General features: G+C 37.8%; 1 protein-coding gene across 1 annotated transcript in view; it reads left to right on the plus strand.

The window, feature by feature from the left end:
- The window catches only part of nAChRalpha6 (nicotinic acetylcholine receptor alpha6), a 269,347-nt gene that overhangs the window by 190,862 nt on the left and 57,241 nt on the right, over positions 1-21,244 (plus strand). Inside the window, exons 9-10 of the mRNA XM_076619170.1 lie at positions 51-137; positions 18,304-18,390. Coding sequence (XP_076475285.1) covers positions 51-137; positions 18,304-18,390 — 174 coding nt within the window. The remainder of the gene's footprint in view (positions 1-50; positions 138-18,303; positions 18,391-21,244) is intronic.

Consider the following 21,244-nt stretch of genomic DNA (forward strand, 5'->3'; position numbering starts at 1 on the left):
TTGATATGTACGTTACGTGTTGTTTCTCTTTTTTTTCCCGACTATCGCAGGAGTGACCATTCTGCTGTCGCTGACAGTTTTCCTGAACCTCGTGGCAGAAAGCATGCCGACGACCTCGGACGCTGTCCCTCTAATAGGTACCTATGCTTATCATCACGATAGTTACGCAAGCGTGTGTTTGACAGTTTCTGTTATCTCCATGTTTCCATGTAAATATGTACACGTGCACCGTAATTGTGCCTGTCGTATCGAACCGTTCCTGTTCAGGAAGTAAGACCCGGAAGAAACGCGAGGGGAAAATCGCGTGGAACGGGTAAGAACCTCGAAGGTCGTTCAGACTGAGCGATTTTTGTCATTTTCATTGACCGGCGAATCCTCGAGATCCATTTTCGAGCAGCGAGAAAAGAAGTTCGTCCTTCCGATGGGCGGGCGGCAAAGTGGTTAACATCGACCGATGAAAATGGTCGAAACGTTCTCTAACATTGGACCCCGTTGAAGGAACTGCAGTTCTGCTGCGGGTGGACGAGATTACACGGTTGCCTTCGACCGAGAAACGGTTTTACTCGCCGCTCTAACGCGTCGTAATAGCGACTGCCCTGCTTGTTCTATGGCTTTTCGTTCTCGGAATAATGTCTGTCGCGTCTTGTTATTTGATGAAAGGATATTTTAAGGATCAGAGTTCCGTGGCAACTTCCATCGAAACTTTACGGTTTGTTTTTCTATTAGGTCAGACGACGACGTTTAAAAGCGACGCGAAACGTTGTGGAAATAATCCTCAGATGCTTTGGTATTTTAAAGTTAAAGATATTTTACAAAAGCATCTATTTCCAAGAAGACGATGGTTTGTTAATTTTTAGACAGAGTTCGACGTGTTTAAGTTATTCGTTGTTCGAAAGTGTCAATTTCCTTTCACGCAAAATGTAATTTTCGGAAAAAGATCATCAAGCTGGACGTAAATATCTGTTTCCTTTTTAATTTCACGTTGCGTGATGGCACAAAAATTGAAATATTGAGATTTCCAAACGACCGAGTTCCGCAGATATCACCAGCAACAGTTGAAACATTAATCAAGCCTGACTCGTCTATATTTTACGCCCTTTTGACCGAGCGATTTCTCAAGCTGTGCCGTAGTAGGTTGCGGCAAGATTGCACTTCAGTTGGCGCCAATCTTTAAATTACTCGTCTGAGAATGAAATTCGTCGTCCAATTAAATTATATTTATCAGCGAAATATTATCGCAATTTTCACGATGTCTGACGATCAATGATAGACTCGTCTCGTCGTGAATATCCGTTTTAACTTCTTCCCGCACGGTTAACCGCCGTGAGGAATTTCAATTCTTACGAAAGTAGCCAAGCGAAACATCCTGGCTAACCGCGTGTTCCGGACCGCCGAACTTTCTGTACTTTTCCAACTGAAACGGAATAGAAAATCGTGCTATCATCGAAAGATGACCGTCCTACTCGGCTGTGAAACGTCCCAATGATTTGGAATGAAAATAACCGAGCGGGAAGAAAATGCTGAAATCGTGTCCTGCAAAATCGAGAGCAAATTTTGGTTCTACCTTGAGTTTGCAAAATGATGGAATACTGCAGAGATAAAGACAAACATGCGACATTTTTTCAATGAATTAGAAATTTGAAAATATTTCTGAAGTATAAACAAAGAGTTCGTATATGTCGTAAACCAAATATCTGAATAATATTATGAAATGTTGATCAATATTATCGCAAATGACAGTTCGCACGTGATGATGCATCAAAATACAGCATCGAATGTCGCTTAAAGTTATTTGTTTATTCGTTATTAAAATTGACGATGAAATAAAACAAACTTTAAAAGAAACTTCAGATTGAAATTCATCGAAGATGATTTTTATTTATGGTTGAGAATAATAGCGTAGTAATGTATCATTTTATCGATATTAATTATTTAAAAATTGCTCGGTATTGTTGTCTCTTTCGTAACCAAAATATTTTAATTTCAAAGAAATGATAGATTAACGCGTATATAGTTCGTGACCTGGAAATGTCAATAAAATTCAGCGAATACGAGGAATATTTTTCTTGGTCGTGTGTCTGGCTTTTCCTTTTTGATCAATCACCCTTGAAAAATTTTCATAGTGAATTATCGAAGAATATTTCTTCAAAATTTATTTCTCTTGAACCGTATTATAATAATCGATATTTATTATATAAAATATCATACATCATTCTTAAAATATAACTTAGCCTATATTGCTATTTGAACAAACAATCGAAGTATACCAATAATATTTAACTTATCGAAGATTCCCCTTAATTTTCGTTCAATTAATCGCGTACCGTTGATCTCGTTCTAAATTTAATTACCAAAAAACTAGACGTCGTCATGCGATAAATCATGAAATAAAATGCCATGGTTATATGAACATTCTTCCTCGAAGACAAAATTGCCAGTCCCCGTGTCATTGAGTCGTATCCCGTGCACGAGTCCGTGTACAAGTTTTAAGGGTCATTCAGGTAGTTGGGACGCGTCGTTTCGGAAGTTGTAACGCGTTTACGTCGGACAACTTTCCTCTCGTTGCTCGGTGCAAATCCTTTTTGCGGCCAGTCGGACACCGGCAATGTCTCGGACTGTTTTCTCCAACAGACAAGCACATGCACACACCGATTAGACAACGCGTGCGAACAACCGACTCGAAACGTTTTTCCACCGTTTAAAGCTTAATCTATTCGCGATGAAAACTGTATACATCAAATTTTCCTGCACGTTGTAGTTCCACAGAGAACGCGCTAACGAAACGGACGTTTGTTTCGCGTATTTTTATTTAAAGACAAAATAACTTTTTCGGATGGTTTCGCTTCATGAATGGAGAGGTAAAAAGTGCAATTGAAAAATACCTGCAAGCACCTAATGAAAAAATAGTCGAAAGCCTTTCTGGTTACACGAATAATAATGAATATTTTTCTTGAAAGAAATATAATCCGAAAAGCATTATATTTTTTCAGCTTTTAATTTCTTTGTCGGATATATCAAACGAAAGCATTATCGTAAATTTCAGAACGAAAAGCGGAACAAGCAGGGAAATGTTGAAACAAAAATACGATCGTATGATTTCTTTCGCGTCGACTCTTCACTTTCTCTGAACGTTCCTTCCTAAACCTCTTCTATAAGAATAACCCCATAGGCTTGTGTTACATCAATGTTTAGATTATTACCCCGTTCTATGACGTAACTTCATGACAAGTACCAAAAATCTTAGCTGCCTAAAAAGCTATCTATCTATAAAGATAATGTAAACAATGACAAGTAATCGTACTTGGAACGATAGTACGCTATATTTTTAAACGGTGGGAAATTATTTTCGATAAAATTGTAACGATCATAATCGTATAACTGGCTTCAAAATTTAAAGAATTTTCCAATCGTCCTATATAAATAGTACATTTTTCTCGCATCGGATTTTATTAAAATTGAATAAATATCTCTCTTCTTTTCTACGCTTCTCGATATAGGTACAGTAATCGAAATTCTACCAACCGTTAAAAAAGATATATTTACATAGTTGAGAGCATTAATTTTTCCAATATCTTAGGCATCTGTATTATTGGTACTTGAGTTGTTCAACCCCCTTGAGAAACGTGCACGGTTCTATCGTCCCCCATTTCTTTGATGTATTGTATTAATTGTTCTTAAACTCGAACGAACGAGTTCGTGTGTTTAGAAGAATAAGTTAACTAACTTAATTGTCCCTGTGTCCCCGTGTCATACTTTAGAGAATTACTCGTAGCACCGAATTCCTAGGTATACTGCAAGGGTCAGTCAAATATTAACCGGACTGCGTGTAACATATCTCCACAGTCTCACGTATGAAAATGATATCGCGTAGGAGTTCAAATAGGCGTATCTTAAAGACGTTTCAGCTCACGTGGTGATTTATTTATCCTTTCTTCGATAGTTAACAAAACGAACGAGAAAACAGTATCGTTTTTCGTTGCATAACGCATAATTATCATTCGAGAGCACGAAACCTGCTGAAATTTTGCATAGGTTGCGGCTACAGTTTGGGGATGAAACGTTATCAGGAACCCAAGTGTTTGCGTGGCATAAATCGTTTTCTAGTGGACTCGAATACGTTCAAAATACACCGCATCCGCTACGTCCCAAGACAGGCGTAACGCTAGCAAACATTGGAGCTGCTCGGCAACTGATCGAACATGTTCGACGCATAGCAATCGACGAAATTTGCTCGGAAGTTAATATTAGTCGTGGAAGAGTGGTCTCTATCGTTCGAAACGAGTTCAAGTTCCGCAAGATCACGACCACCTAAAGAGCAGTTAGGAGGTCAACTTTTCAACAGCAACGAAGTAGTAGAGCAATTCCTGTGCGATTGGCTTCTAACCCAGCCCTCCATTCCCTTGGAAACTGGAATGGAAAAATGATGAAACCAACGGCAAAAGTATATAGAGAGAAACGGAACGTAGATAGAAAAATAAGTCAATTATTCTTTTTGAAACAAAACATTTGACTGAAATATAAAGTTACAAACAAAGTTCGGTTTATATTTAACTGACCCTCGTACATTGCTGTTAATTGCCTGTTGAAAGGTCCTATAGTTTGCCCATAGCCTGCCGTTTCACCCCTTGGGGGTTTAGCAAGGGATATTCCATCAGTTTATCGGAAAGCCCGTGCAAACAGTAAGTTCAATTTCATGGGCTGATACGCTCTACTTCCTTTCTAACGCGATCGGATGTTGTTTCAATTTTTCGCGTAGAAGATACGTCTAGCGATTCCATGTTGAGTTAACGTTTCAGCTCCTTTGCTTTCAACGAAACCAACGGCAAGTGCAACGCAAGTCCATACGCGTGACTTGATCTTAATTCGAACTTGACATCGCAGATGTTTATCTAATGTTACTTCTGCTAATTGATATTAATAATTGAAATTTCTAACTAATATACTAGAGAGTTTTCGTTAGTCACGGAAGAAAAAATTTCGTCAAAAATGAGAAATCTGAAATAAAAAATATTTTCACGGCTTGTAGCAGAATAATACGGCTTCTGATATTATTGTAACAGGGTTTTTCTAAAAGAACTGATAAAGTGAGAACTTTTTTGCGGCGATAAAAGAAGATGTATTCGTAGGAAAAATTAAAAATTTGTTTCCATAAGCCTCGCCTGAACGACCTTCGTGATGCGCCTTTTAAGATGAAATCGTATGCATAACGTAGAGGTGTAATTTATTTGCTGCTCAAAGCTACAGCCTGTAAGTTGAATAACGTGTAGACACTTCTGAAAGATTAGCAAAGTTTAAAGAGTTTAATTATCAAGAAATAATTCCGGTAATAATTAGCTCTACCGCTTTACTGTGAAGAAATGAATTAAAATAGATTTTCCAAGTTAATTCGGCGATACCTGCTCGCAGCATTATGGAATTATTTTAAATATTGGAAATGTTTTTATCATGTAATCACATCGAGCGTAATTAAATTATTAACAATCATCGATTCTTCGTTTCAGTGCAGTAAATCGACGAGAAAAAGCCGAATGTTTTATTGTATTCACAAACAGAACGATCGTTATCGGGAGCAATTTATTATCCTTCGTGCAACAAGTATTCCCTTAAAAAATTTACCTTTGAATAATTTTTCGCGCTCATCGCAGCGGAGAATTTCCATGCGACTACTAATCAACCTATAAATGAGCCACGAAAAACTAAGGAACCTCGTTATCTTCTACTATGCGCCGATTAAGGGAAGTATGTGACAGAAAGCGACTCGCGAATCGATCGATCTCCACGTTACTTGGCTTGTTCCTCATCTGTCCGTCCGCGACAACAATCACTCAGCGGGATAACTGCAGAGAAACAGCGGAGGAAGAAGAAGAGGAACGTTAGACAGAGATCAAGGGCCCGGCTCGTTTGAAAGTGACGGCCAACGAAAAAGAAGAAATGGTTGAGGAAAATTTAATTAGAACTTAAGTGGTAGGGTAGAAGAATATGCGGGACGTACCACGAAACCGTAGCCCAAAAAAGGTCAGTCCATGGCAAATTCGTTTACGGTTTCTTTATTTTCAACGACAGTCATTTTCCTGCCAGCGGCATAGTCAGTCGCCTTTTTTCACGATCCGTCTGTGGTCGTCCTCCCTGCACAGCCCGTCGCGTGTTCGTTTTCTTTCTCGATTTTTCTCTTGGTCGTATCAACCACCAGGGAAACCAGCGACCGCGAGTGCGGCCATGCTTCTGAAAATTGCTCCCAGCTGACTGAGAGCAACGACATCCCGTCCCGACGACGAACTTTCTTTCCCAGGCAATTAGCGACGCGCGTGCCGCGAAATTAGTTCCTAACGAGCAATCGACAGAATCCCCAGGTTTTTCGAAGCTGTTGATCGAGAAGAGGGAAATTTCCGTAATGATTGTTAACGAGCATCGAATTCACTATCAATTAGAGTCTTGCTGATTTATTCGAGTGTCCAAGGTGGGGACGAGTTGTTCTGTCACAGAGATGGTAAATAGTTTGTTCGTCGACGGATGCTGATGGGAAAAGATTCAGCTACTCGTCGAGTTAGCAACATCGCGATCGAAGGATTATCGAATGAGAGGTATTTAATGGCAATCGTCTTTGAGGATTATTCGTTGCACTTTCTTAGGTCTGTCGTGAGTGTAGAGATTAGAATCCCTAGAATCATTTTCACTCTAACTTATAATATTGGTTTCATTAATCAAGTAATATCTTTATGGTGAATTGTAAAAGTGTTTCATCTCTGTCTCCTGAAGCAGACACGTAAGTTGTCATAGTTTTGTTAAAATATTATATTTACGTAAAACAGTATCAGCTATCGTTTCGATACTCTGCGTCGTTTCCAAAGCCACCAACGAAACTTCATTTCCTACTAATTGCTCTGTTTAATTCATCGATTTCCATCAAATCCTTCGTCCATTTCTTTACAAAATCAATTTCCATTTATTCGGAAAAGGGAAGGAAGCAATAAAATAAGAAGACATGGTATTAATTTTAACGTCGCTAGAAGAATTTTCCTAATTAAAAAAGAAAAAACCCACGGTTGGTCAGTCCTCGCCAAAATCACATCCAAAGTATAATGACGTGGCATTTCCATTACGATTGAAATTTTCCTGGCTCGACAGGCAAGTGTTACGCTACATACGACCAAGGTTCAACGGTCTCTTTGGTCCCTATTATTCGGCAATCACATGCCATTATTTTCCGCAATCGACGTTGGTCCCGGCTGGAACAACAAGCCGCAGTAGCATCGCGACATTTGGAATGGCAAAATGGAAATAAATCGAGACAGGATTTCCGATAACTGCATCCACGGTGTCGCGTTACGATAAACAGAATCGTCGATTTTTCAACAGAAAACGACAGTCCAAGTGGACTTCTCGGCCGTTGCTTCAAAGGAACGAATAATTTCTCGATTATCGTTATGGCAGCTGTCCCAGGCAATTAATGTTATCCCGCAGAAATATCCCGTTCGCGTACCTGTTATCGGAAAACGAAATCTTCTTCGGTGAAACGTTCAGAAAAATGGTTGGTAAGGGAATCGATTTCCTGTTGGATGTTTTTCTCTGATTTTCTCCATTTTTCTTTGTGCTGCTTCCTCCTCCTTTCTCTTTTTTTCTGTTTTCCATGCTGTCTCTTTTTTTCCTATCTTGTGCCCAGTCACCTTCAATACCTCGCAGCGAAATCGAGAATCCATTCTGTTAGTCCTCAACGTGCCTTTCAGTGGCGTTTTCAAAGGTAGATCACTTTAACGAGAATAAGTAACAAAGCCAATTTCGAAAACTGCATCGAGAACGTCGAGAAACTAATTAACTTCCTTTCTCGTGTTCCTGCTTTTAAGCGTGACATTCGTATCGACTTCGGAAGGCCATATTTTTCCAACTCCAAACAAATTTTTCGTCAAAATCGTCAGCTCGAGCTGACGTCGAACGTGCTAACGATCGCGTAGAAGCGAAATTGCTCGAAATTCGTGGCTCGAATCTCTTGTCAGTTTCGTCGGTTACCGGCATTCGATCGGTCATAGCGTGGAAGTGGAGCGACGCGAAAAATTCGTAATCACTCGCCGCATCGTTTATCTCCTCTGTGCGCAACATTCCATTTACTTCTTACGGCGATCCATTTATTAATTCGACACCGGTGGTCGACCCAGTTCTCCGCTTAAACGCGAAAGCCCGATGGAATAATGCATAAATGCCGGCAAGAAAATGGCGTCAGGTGGAAAAAGCTGATACACGAGCGACTGGCCCGGGACGCCTTTACGCTGATATTTTTTTGAGCGGCTTGAACAAGCGGCTCGATCAACGACACGCCATGCAAATTTATGCGAAAACTTGCTGCTAGCGTGGAACAGTCGACTCGGAAGGCAGGCCATCAGCAGCGAGCTTTTACGCGAACCTTGATAGCGAACCTTTATCGTGTATACTTGCGTATGCATCAGCCTGCTGCGTGACACTCGTAGTGCACAATATTATATTTATGCCAATAAGTTGACTTTTTTTCCAATTCTAAATGATTTTTTGTCTCGCCAGGAAAGTGGAGGAGAAAAACTATTCAATATTATATATTAAATTATCAGAGTAAAATATATAGATATATACGTACTAGTTTTATCTTTCCTGATTCGCTAACTCGTTAATAGTCGAAGCATCGTAAATGCATATTTTGAGTAACGCGGATTCTCAGCTCTGATATATTAATTTGAAAAGAAAAGAATCTTGCTTTGTATAGGTACCTTATTTCGTTGCTTAAAACGTTTTGTATCTTCTTTGATCTTCCTCATCTTCTGGAAACGTTTCTACTTCAGAGCAGAACTTTTCTGTTTCAACACTATCAATTTCTTCCATTAGTTACGTTTTTTTTTTTCTTTTTCTCTCTTCCCTCTAAAATTAATTACACATTTTTTACGGCATATTTCGTTGCTGAATACCGACGACACGTTTGAAAATTTCCATCAGCAATTACATTTTTACTTGAAGTTTTAGTTGAAACTTTAATGGACGAACGAGTGGAACTATGCGGATTGAAACTGGAGCAATTAACCACTGTATGATACCATATGAAATGAATCGAACAAAGAGCATCTTTTTACCTAATGGTCTTATCGCGATCGTTTCAGTTACACGTTCCTTCGTTAATCTTTCTTTTGTTTCATTAAGTGCGCTTTTTATCAATAATCCTCTTGTAGTCCTTTAACAATGAACTAAACAAGCAAATAGATGCTCGTGTCGCGAAGAAACGATTGTAAGATACCGTACAGCTGACAATTATGAAAATAACAGACATATTGCCTATTGCTAAGTACCACTAATGCTAACTACCTTTCTGTACGTTTCTGCACTTTTAAATTCTACATTTCTCAAGTGCGCAGACATCCACAGTCTAATAAGGAGAATAGCAGTGCATAAGGCAAACTTTTATAAAATTGTTTTTAAGCACAAAATATAGGAAGAAAGACTATTGTAATATCACATTGACGATTTTCGTTTGACGATTTTTATTTCAAAATTCATTTCAATTTTAAGGTATGTCTTTAATCCGACACAGAAACGCCATATGAATATCCGAAGTTCTCTGATTTTTCCGCTTACTTGATTCGACCAACTCTTCTTATATGTGTGTACACTGTACACGCTGTTTACGTAATGTTCAACATTAGAAATTTCAATTTCCATCGTTGTTCAGGGCCCACGATATTGAATCTGGAGATTCGAGCCGGACGCACCGACATCGACCGATAGAAAAACTTTTCGAAATATCGGAAATGCTACGGTACAAGCGTCTGCGAATGAAACGCGACCAAACCATAAAGATTTATCTGTAATAAAACAGAATTCGAAGTTGCAGTTGACACGACTTTCGCATCTTTATACGGAGAAATAAATTCACAAAATTTTTTAAATACCTCGTTTTCTTAATTCAATTAGGAAAATAACGTACGTTTGTATATCGTGTAATTTTGCTTCTTTTACCGACTACATTTCATTTGTACCTTTTTCGTTGTTTTCTACGATCGCATTTAAATCGTTGATTGTACGAGAAAGGAATAATTTTGTAAGTAGAGGAGTAATTTTACGAAAAATTTAACCCTCCGCGCGGTCCTTTTACATCGATATAATTGAACACAATTACATTTCAGTGGACGTACTCGATGCAGTTTAAACGTAATTAGAAAATCGAGTTCTTAATCGTCAGGAGTTCGAGCACAAAATTGAAGAGATTAAATTTCGCGACCATTAACGAGCGGTAACCAGAAGAAATTTACTTCGAGCGAAAGGCCGAGACGCGAAGTTCCTTCGACGAAAGTATTACAGTCCGTCGCGTCGTTCGAGGAAAATGTCCGAGGGAGTTGCTGCTGCCTTTCGCAGGTCTATTCACATGGAAGTTATTTGCTTATTTCTTGCAGAACAGTTGAACGACACAAGGTTGGGAAACTTATTCGGATCCATCGACTGCGATGCTCGATGCTTCCGTCTTTTCATTCTTTTTATAACAAGAGATTGAATTATTTCGCATTGCAGATTGTTGAGAAATTTCATGTTTAGAAATCGATAAAGTTGTTTTTCCCAAACAACTACGGAATATAATTAATTTGTCGAAAATATTATTAATCACTCAAGGAAATAATAACACATATATATATATATATATATAGGATCTATATATTAGGATCTATACGAGAAACTAGAAAATGAGTTATAAATAACAAGCAACAATTGCGGTAGTAAATTGGAAAAGTAAATACAAAAACTGGTTGACAATGTTCACACTTAAGACAAATTTGAATTTGTTTTAAGCGTGTCCGATACGAGGGAAACGTTTTTATAGTTCGACTTGAAAGAAGTTGACACGAATAATCCGCATTCCTATAATCGTTCAAAAATAGCAAGACAAATTCAAACAAACAACGTTGTAGCTGTAAATTAACCTTAAATAGTCGCCATCTGTAGCTACGGTAGCTGTGCCTATGTATGTCACGTATGCTGACAGCAGTTTCAACAATCGAGTTCAAAGTTCAATATCGAAAACGCCTTATCAGAACTCGTAGTTTCCCACTGGGAGGAAAACATATCCGCGGAGCGAGACTACCCAAAGTTCAAGACGAGTTTTCGTCGTCGTGTAACTGTTCTTTCTCTGCGGCAGGATGTGTAAATCCCCATTCGAATTTCTGAACAGGTCGCCAAGTAGTTTCTGCGCCAGTTCGTGCATACGTCTAACGCGACGTATGGCGCATGTCAAGTTCAGAACTGCTGACAAGGTTATATTTAGATTGAAACAAACCCTTAGAGCATGCTTCCGGACGGCCAAGCAATTCTAGAACTCCCGGGGCTCCTGAATTCTAGGATTCTTTAAGAGTATAAACTTCGCATCCTATTAAATTATACTACATTTTCATCCGACTACACTGATACCATGAACCCTGAGACACCCTGTGCATTTTCATCGCTATTCTCCATTTGGTATTTGAACTATTTTCTGCGTCAAGTCGAGATAACGAGTTTGAAGTCTCCACAAATTGCATTCCTCCGATCGTAAATCCTCGGTTCTTTTTTAATCAACTATTTTCTTATCTTTCCCGTAATCCGGTCGCTATTTAATGCTGCCCTAACTCGTAGTCGATTTCAAAGCGTTCCTGGATAGTTGCAGAAGCACCCAGCGATAACAGTCGTTTGCGAACTGCAAATAACGTTCGCCGAATCGATTCTAACGACCCTGGCCGCAGGCGTGTCTAGTTGATACGTGAGAACTACGTTCCTCCTTTAAACGCTATATTTCCGACGAAGGAGCAGCGTTCGATTCCCTGTTTTGATGAAACCCTCGATGTAGTAGAATGCCGTTTAAACGTTTCCATTTAGATGTTCCATAACGGGGCCATTCTTCGAAGCGAAGGATGTGTTCTCTGACCTCTCTAATTTGAATTGAAGATGACGTACAAGTACCCACTTCAATTATACGTGCTCTGCAACCGGGATGCTCTACTACAAGGATTAGGGATAACAAAGAAGAGCTAGAGGTAGACAAGCGATTAAGAAAATGTCAAAGTTCCGCAACCGTAATTAATAGCTTAATTTCTCTTAATTATCGTTTCAAACGGGTAACAGACTATTTCAGGTTATTACCGACTCTGGACAACTGTACGTGACAACGGCTTGCTCGTAGACATTATACGTATTTCACTGAGACTCTCGAAACGAACTGCGTTTCGAGTAACATTCGACGCGATACGCTCGATTGCACGCGCCAACTTGCCAACTTTCTGATTAGGTAATGGATGCGGTTAGCAGAAGTTCAGAATGAACTTGAAATTAATCACGTGCATAAGCATGCGTGCGAGCTTTTCTAATTACTCAGCCATTCCAGATACCCGCGAAACCTATTTCTTTGTCATTTCCATTCGGAACCACATGTTTGTCAGCCGAAGACATTCTACACGCCTGTCCCCAACTTTCCTTTGTTTCAATTTATAAGCAAATGGTAGGAGACTATGTTCGACAAACCTTCAAACAGCTGATTATAATTGGTGTTGATACAAAGTTCGTTTCGCTATTTAGGGAGGAAATATTTAGATTTCGATGGTTAAACGACAAAGGGAAAATATTCCAATTTAAGTTGCATTTATGAAAAAGGAAATATCGAGTATTATAGTTTCGATTATCAAACTTTAGAGCATAGGTGGGTCAGTTTTCAGATTGAATGTAATTCTTTGTCGACGTTCTGATCAAGTTTGACTCGAAGAAACTTATTCTTCGGAACTGCGTTTCGGTAGAACGCAGCGAAATCGTGTTTCGCCACAACTCTGATTGTTGCCTAGCATAATAATCCGCAAACGTTCCACAGGCGATGAAAATATTTCAGCCACCGTGGATTACATTGGCGAATTCGATTTTACCGAATGGCGAGTATTTTATTGCATTTTACAGCGGCCATGCTTCATGACACCAGGGACCGGTGTCACGTATAAATTTAAATTCCATCGACGTAATGTCCACGGTTATATAAATCGCGGTATACGGCGCAACGCCGCTTCAAAAAATCATAATAATCGGAAATTTAATTCTCAGCGTCTACGCGCGTGCACACACACACGATTTAATATTTTTCTCACATTGGTTTTCAATCGCACGAAGCAACCAGAAACGCGATCTCGAGTCGCAGATCGTAGCAGGTAAATCGCAAAGCAACAAGAAACGAAGATAAGAAACAGAGAGAAAAATATAGGATGTTTCAGAACCATAGACCGATCAACTAGGAAATGCTAGAGGATGACAGAAACATACCTGTCTGTGAAATATATTTATTTTGCTTTCCAATAACGAAGCTTTGAAGATACAGGTTTTGAGTGCCTGCTGATGACCGATCAGCCATGCAGGCACTCTATTTCTTTGGTTGCATCTATAAGAATATAAATTTGCATAAACATTCGCAGTTTATCAATGACGTTAGGTACATACTTTGGAATTCAAATGCGACAACGAAAGTACATTCTTCGATGTATAACTGATTGAACATCAGCAGGTGCAAGAAACCTGCGTCTTTACAGCTTCGTAACTAAATAATAAGACAAGACGAGGTACGAAAGCTGTTTCTTTTGCCATCTTCTACCATCTCCTGCTTGACTGGTCTGTAGTTCTGAAACACCCTGTATAAGACACCTGATCAATCGTACTAATATCTGAACAAGAAGGGAATAACGAACGCCAGCTCGGGGAATGTTCGTTTGTCTGCGATACTTGAAGAGTCGTTGAAGGTACAGCTATAATGCAAGTTGTAAGCTGAAAGGAAGCAGAGATTAGCTGAAACGATTTCGCTGGCCGTTCTGTACCAGTTTTCGTCGGGAGACGGTGTAATTGAATTAATAAAACGACGCTTAGGATTACTCTGGCACGAGTGCACAATCACACGGATGGATTCTTTCAAGCCTCGTGCACAGCTCTCGATGTACTTATTTAACTCTCGAGTCACGTTTAATGCGATGAATCGTCATTTTTCATCTCGTCCAAGAAACTTCGTCGAGACACATTCGCGGTACCCGATGAAAAATTGAAACATCTTCGGATCAATGGAAACGGCACTGAATCGCTTTAATCATCAGCCGTACGATAATCGCGATGTATCAACGGAATCAGAACTGTTTAATCAGTTTACGTGTTAACCGATTCGGTATTTATTCGGTGGCGATCGGTGCAATTGCAACACAAAGCATTGTTTGATTAAATTATATCGAGGGATAGTTTCGAACCTGGCAGGTATCATCACGCGTGGGTTCGGGAATTTGCGGAAACATCGATTCATTGCGTTATTGATAAAAGCGGTTTGATTCGGATTCGGTTACTCGACTATTCCAAAGCCGAATTTACGCTGTTTCGTTTTGGAGGAACACGGCGGATGAACGCAGCTTTCATCAGTCGTGTTCCTCCAAAGCGAAACGGTGTGAATTCGGCTTAAGTTATGAGAGACAATTTAAATACTATTACGATCTGTGCAAAGTTAATAATAATTTATATAATTAAATGTATAAATTACCATATAATACAACGTTTTTCCTTACCCTCGTTATTGAAGAAATAACTAATCGCTACATCGAATCTTGCAAAATTATCTTATAAAAGGGAAATAAACGCGCAGCACAAGAATTTAGCAAAATATTTCGTTTCTTTTCACGAAGCTAACTTTCGAAACTAAGGAATCCTTTCGTTTGAGAAGTACTTCTTGCGTATACACCGCACGCATCATCTAATTACCGAGCTCAGAATGAAAATACCCCTTTCCCGTCTCTCAACGTTCTTTTCCTTTCCTTTCTTCGTTCCTAACTTTTAACGATAACCGTGGCTACTATTCGAACTTCGTACACGTATCTACAGGCCACTCTATTCTCTTTACCTGTGATTTCTTTAACGTAGCAAATATAGGAAACACTTTTCGAGATAGATCTATAATCGTAGATTGTTCCAAAGGCGCAGCTGTTATCTTTCCGTTATTAAAATTTTTGTAGAAGTTAAAGAATTTATAAAAAAATGTATATTTTACATATTTATTGTATTTTAAACAAACGAAAGTAATATTACATTAAAGAGAAATACGAGACCTTTATGTAAAGCTATCCGACGCGATCTCCATTGAATTTCATTGCAAAATCGAAACACAAAACAAATACATATCTACTAAAACGAGATGGCACTGTGTAATTACCTGCAATGTTGACTCTCTTTATTCGATCAAAATGTATAATTTGCTGTTCGTTCCCATTCTTGTTTTCCATACCAATTACGTCTTCAGCACGGTAGACGTTACAAAGAAATTTATATCACTACCTGCACGCGTTGTAACAAAACGTTATCTGACACGCAACATCAAACAACCAAAATAATACGTATTGATACTCTCGGATGAAAGACCACTGTGCACATAAAAATAAGTCAAAAATAAGGAACACGATTATTCCGCAAAAATTATTTGCAAAAATTGAGCTAAGCATTTATCGAAATCGTATTTATTTGATTTGTTAAGATTCAGATAAGTAGACGTTATTTCGTGTCGTATTTTCCAATATTCAGATATCTCACAAAGCTCTATATTTATTTAAAAATTTCAGCAAAGCTTCATAAGCACACAAAATTAACGTCGACTGAGCAGCAAATAAAAACACTTTGCCCTGTAATAACATCTCGATATTTCCAACTAAGTTGTAAATCCCGTAGCAGTCGCAAATAAGCCAACGTTTTTCCGTCGATGTCGTCAACGATATTTCCTGGAATGGAGTTTACATTGGATAACGGGCATCTACATCGTCGATTCAAAGCTTCCAGTTTCAGTGAGTTTGTTAATCTGAGCAAAAATATCTATCGATAAATCGATGCCCGATGGAAAACCGACGGACCGAAACCTGTTATCTCGAATGACAGTTTGTTTTTCAGAAACTTCTGAACGACAAAACTTGTCCAATAGACGAACGCTTGCGCTGTTTCAAGAGGCGAGAAGTACTTCCCGTTGATAACAATCGTGAAACTGGACTTTGATTCCTTTATTTTGTCGCCCTCTTCCTATTCCTTTCATTCCACTCTCTCTTCATTTGATAGTCACATATTATCTTTTCTTTGCCAGAACATTTTCGTTTACCGGCATATCGTAGCTAGTTTTTATCTTTTCATAAATATGCATTGTTATTATCCTTTATCATTGTGTCAGCAACATAACGTTACCTCTTACATCTAACATTTTTATTTTTCCTGCCATTTTGCGCTCCCATTTCTTTCCCCTATTCATTATTCAACTGCCTCCCTTTTTATAAAAAAAATACCATTTATTCTCTTTTCTTCCTTCATCTACTCCATCATTCCTTGTCTTCAACATTTCTTTCTCCCCCTCTGAGTTCGGTATTTCAAGACGTTAAATTTAGCGTAAACGCGAAGTCTGGGCAAGAAATTAAGCGGAGTGTTGATATCAAGAGTGGATTTATCGATGCGCTCATAAAAAATACTTTCGTGCTGTTCCCAACGCTTGATATTAACGCTTTTTGTACAGTATAAAATGCAGAAGTTTGAATGAAAATAGGAGCCGACGGCTGAGTAGGGAAACAATACAGCGCGTTTTCGCGCTGGAAAAAGCCGACGATTTTTCTGCTGTTTCGCGGACCGCCCCAATCCACTACCGATGTAAATGCACCATTAATTTTACACCGTACGGAACAAAGAATTGTAAAACAGTCACTGCTCGAATCACCCCTTTATTTACTACGATTAAATAGAAATTCTCTGATACCATTAGAATTTATAATTATGCCGTTTTCGCGACACTTCGAACGTTTCATACACAAAAGAAATTGCAAAATGATGCTTACTCTATTCATACATAATCTTTATAGCAATAAATTCGTTCTATTGGCCACCATTTTTTAACTTAAACGAATAATAATTCAAGAAGTGGAACGTGTAAAGAACTGATGTAAAATTCTAGAACAAAGTAAAATTATTCGACTAGTACAAAATATAAAAAATAAAACTATTTCAATTTCATTGTTTATAATACATATTTTTATTTCTGATTCCATCGAACCTCCTATTTGCATTCGAATGTTTTTGCAACTACAATATTCAACAAATCTTACATGAAATATGTAAAATATTTTTATACATATCACGCAGTTCCACGTAAATAACTTTTTCTCGAGACGAGCAGATTTCGATCTATCACTTTTTTTCGATCATTATTTTTCAAGGAGGAAGGGAGAAACGGAAGAAAGCTCCGCCGTGGCAATATCTTCTTGCTGATAAAAATGTCACCGTGCAAATCACCGTGGCCACTGTTCGAGTTCACCCTGTTGCATAACCTTCCTCGCTAGCTACCCGCGTTATTTATTATTTAATCCATTCCTCCCGCGGGACTCGATAAACAGCGGCTGTTCCTCCGCAATAAAACTCCTACGATACTACCGTTAGACGAACTCTATTTCCGGCTACGATTCTTCTTCGTAAAATATCGGTCGGTGTTGTGTTTTTTTCATTTGTCTTGTAAATAAAATTTTCTAGACTATTCTTTATCGTCAAAGATACTGAGTTCTTGTTATGTAACTCAGCAATGTACATTTTAAAATGTATGATACATGTATGATAGATCGATATGCAAGGACAGAAAGTATTTCTTTTCCTTTGATCAGGATTACGAATAATACGTACATAATAATAGATCAAAAGAGATAAATTTTCATTGGCTTGGTTTATAGAATATCAAAGAATTATTTCTTGCAAAAAGCTACAGCTAAACGGCTATTGTATAATACTTTAATATTCCCCGAGCTGGTTAGTAGTATAACTGAGATACACGATTTCCAACTCGTGCATGCGTGAACATTGCACAACCGAAATCACCAACACTTTGTCAACAAAACATCAAATAAACAAAATATATTTCAGAAAAGTTTCAAGTTTCAAGAAAGAGCGAATCCCTGAAATTTATCTAAAAAAAATTATATTCCAATTCCTTATAAAAGAGAGAACTACGAACGATGTATCTTATAAAAGTAATATTACTATTTCAAAGCTCCTTCTAGTAATCCTCTTTCGACCTTAAGTATCAGTTTAAGATCAAGTAAGTTTCTGGACGGAGGACAAACACTGCGAGTTTGGCTGTTTTAAAGCTGGGGATTCGCTTGAATCTTGATCCTCGAATTGTCGGTGATCTGGACGATCAGCGGATAGAATCAAGGGACGACGCTTGTGCCAATGGATGAGCACGATCGTCGGTTTACTTGCTTCGAACGCGAATACGAAATGGATCATTGAACAAGCTGGGCTCTACGACTGTTTCAGGAGTGACCATCTTGTTATCGCTGACGGTGTTCCTGAATCTCGTCGCCGAGACCCTGCCCCAGGTCTCCGACGCTATACCACTGTTAGGTACATTGAGTTTCTACAAACAAACGAGTGCCAGTGTGGATCTCTATTGTTGAGAATGGACGTACCCTTTTTTTTTTTTTTTTATTTGATTCCCTTTATTTTGTGTTTAGTGTGTAATGAAATTTTCGTTGGAGACTTTCTTTACATAAAATTAGTTCACACACGGTATAAAACCATACAAAAAAAAAAAAAAGAAATAAAGAACAACATTTTTTTATTTCCTTTTTTTTACCTCTTTCTGGTTCTGTCCTGAACTAATTTTATAATTTCATGTTAGATAGAGTATTTCTATTGAAGGGTGTTTTTAGCGCTTTTCTCTTGTTTAATGGGATTATTGTGTATCTCCCATTTTAACAATAAACAGTATTCAAAATACAATCATTGGGGTCTAATAGCCTTAAATGAAACGGTGCACTCAATATCTGGATTTCTTTGGAATATATTTATGACAACCGGCAGTTATATTTTTTGCTTTGATTATTTGCAATATCATAACAGGTATGAATATAGTCGAAATTTTTATAAAATGCCATGTTATGTTGCAACCATATATTGTTTGCAAAACAAAAAAGCATAACAAAATCATATGAGGAAATATTCATAAATAATTATCATTCTTTGAAGAACAACGCACTTTTTTAATGAATGACAACTGATTATTCTTTCATATGATTCTTTCTAAGACCGACTATAGTTTATGTGTAAAAAGCAAAAACAAAATCTGTCGGAACAAGCCAAACCAGTAACAATAAAAAAGCAATATTGTTAGACTGGAATAATCAACAACTAATAAACTGCAAGTTCTATTTAAGAAGAAAAATAAAAGGAGAAATTAACATTAATATATGTCATAACAATATATTATGCAAGAAAAAATGTAATATTATTCTCATAAAAATAGTACGATTCTTTGCGGTATTTATTATATCTAACCGAGAATATAACTTAAAATACGAACTAACCTTGAACAGTAATACAAATTTTCTAACATTTCACTATTCAAGTTAAATTATATAAATCCCAACATAAATTAAAATACTAAATTATAACGATTAAAACTTAATTTAATTCTTTTGATAATGTATCATTCAACCCAAAATTACCGTAACTTTGTTAGTAGCACGTACTTTTCTATTATACATAACCTCAATTATGTCCAATATGAAAACGATGTCACTACAAAATTCTCAATTTCTTACCTTCTCTCCAGCAACGTAGAGACGTTGAAGGAAATCTCTTTTCTCCAGTTTCTTCCATCTTATAATTCGGAAACTTTCGCGGCACCTTTCCTGAATTTAATTGAATAAGTTCATGTCTCGAACAGAATGATTCGACGTTTGCCTGTATATACTTACCAAAATTCCACTAACCCGGACACATTCCTGTACGTGCACCTGGTTTCATCGCGTTCTTTTTTCGCCAAGCCATTTACGTTCACAGACCCACAGATAACAACAATCCGATTAGTTTCATCTGAGTCGCGACAAGCTCGTACTACTTGCTGCATCGTTTCATCGTTTTCTTCCATGTTCGTGGCGCTGTAAAAAGTTTTTTAATTTAAATCCGCCTGTGGCAGTGCGCGTGCTCAAACTGCGTTTCGAGAACTCGATATATCGGTATTTCGAGATTTTGTTAGTCGATCAGATTACGTTATTTTATTAACCCAAAGCCATAAATAGTGAACCGTTCTTTCCTTAGCATTTCGTGGTTTATTTTCTATTTACAATTGTTATAATTTCATCTTTCGTTTTAGTTTGGTAAGATGAATTAGAGCACACGTGTATACCCAGTGCAAGTTCGTGAAATTCGCGAGTTCATAACGGGTACACTATCGTTTCGTTTTATGTTCACGTGTTGATGAAATTCTTGTTTTATTACTACTTTTTCTCTACTATTCGTCGCACGACGAGATGAACACGAGTCGGTTAAACGGCAGGAGTTTGCTGTAGTAAATCGATAATCGAGTAAGTAGATATCAATAATTTTAGAGCACTTATTTACAGAAAGTATTTGGTAATGAGATCAGAGATTATCGAATATCGATTAAATTTTAAATATAATTTCGTCGGAATATATAGCACAATATTTTAATTAAAGTAACCTAAATAGATGCAATAGATATAATAAACTAGAAATTGATTATTTTCTGAAACCTTCAGATATTATTTCAGGTTGATGTTTGATATGAATCCATACTAGAACATATATATATATATATATTTATAAATATAATACGACGGATCGATTTATATTAACCTCTTGGGTAATACCTAATTTTAGATACTTTTTCTTTTGTAAATAATAATCAACTTTTATCTGAAATACCTCGGTATATTATAAAATTCATAGTTTCTTTCATATCCCTCGTTTGAACGACTTTTGCGCAGATTTTAAGAGATCTCTCAAGTTGCATATAATTGTATATATACGGCGTGATCCGAAGTATCGACACTATCTGGAAAACTTCCGAGATCAAACGTAAGAGAAGCGCAAAACATCGATGGAGGAAATTCGATTATTTGCGTATGACGAATGGAAACGAGTCTATTGAAACTATCGAGAATGCTCGTCAATCTTTCGTTCGAGACGTTCAACTTGTTACGTATTACACCGAAACTCTATCCCAGTGCAGAAACGCGCGATCGTGTCGAATTTCGACGTCTGTCGGTTCGCGTGACCCAACCGTATATATTCTTTTCTTCTTTCTTTTTTTTTCTCGATCAGGCCATCCATTTAGGCTTTTATCGGCGATCGAGGTAAATTAAAATACTCCGGTGCTTGTTCGACTTGATGTCAGGGCCTGTCTTTGTTCCGCTGTCGAATCTCGTTCCTGATTCCGAGGGTAGATGCGTCT

Source organism: Bombus vancouverensis, chromosome 6 (assembly GCF_051014615.1).
Source record: "Bombus vancouverensis nearcticus chromosome 6, iyBomVanc1_principal, whole genome shotgun sequence".
Taxonomy (NCBI): domain Eukaryota; kingdom Metazoa; phylum Arthropoda; class Insecta; order Hymenoptera; family Apidae; genus Bombus; species Bombus vancouverensis.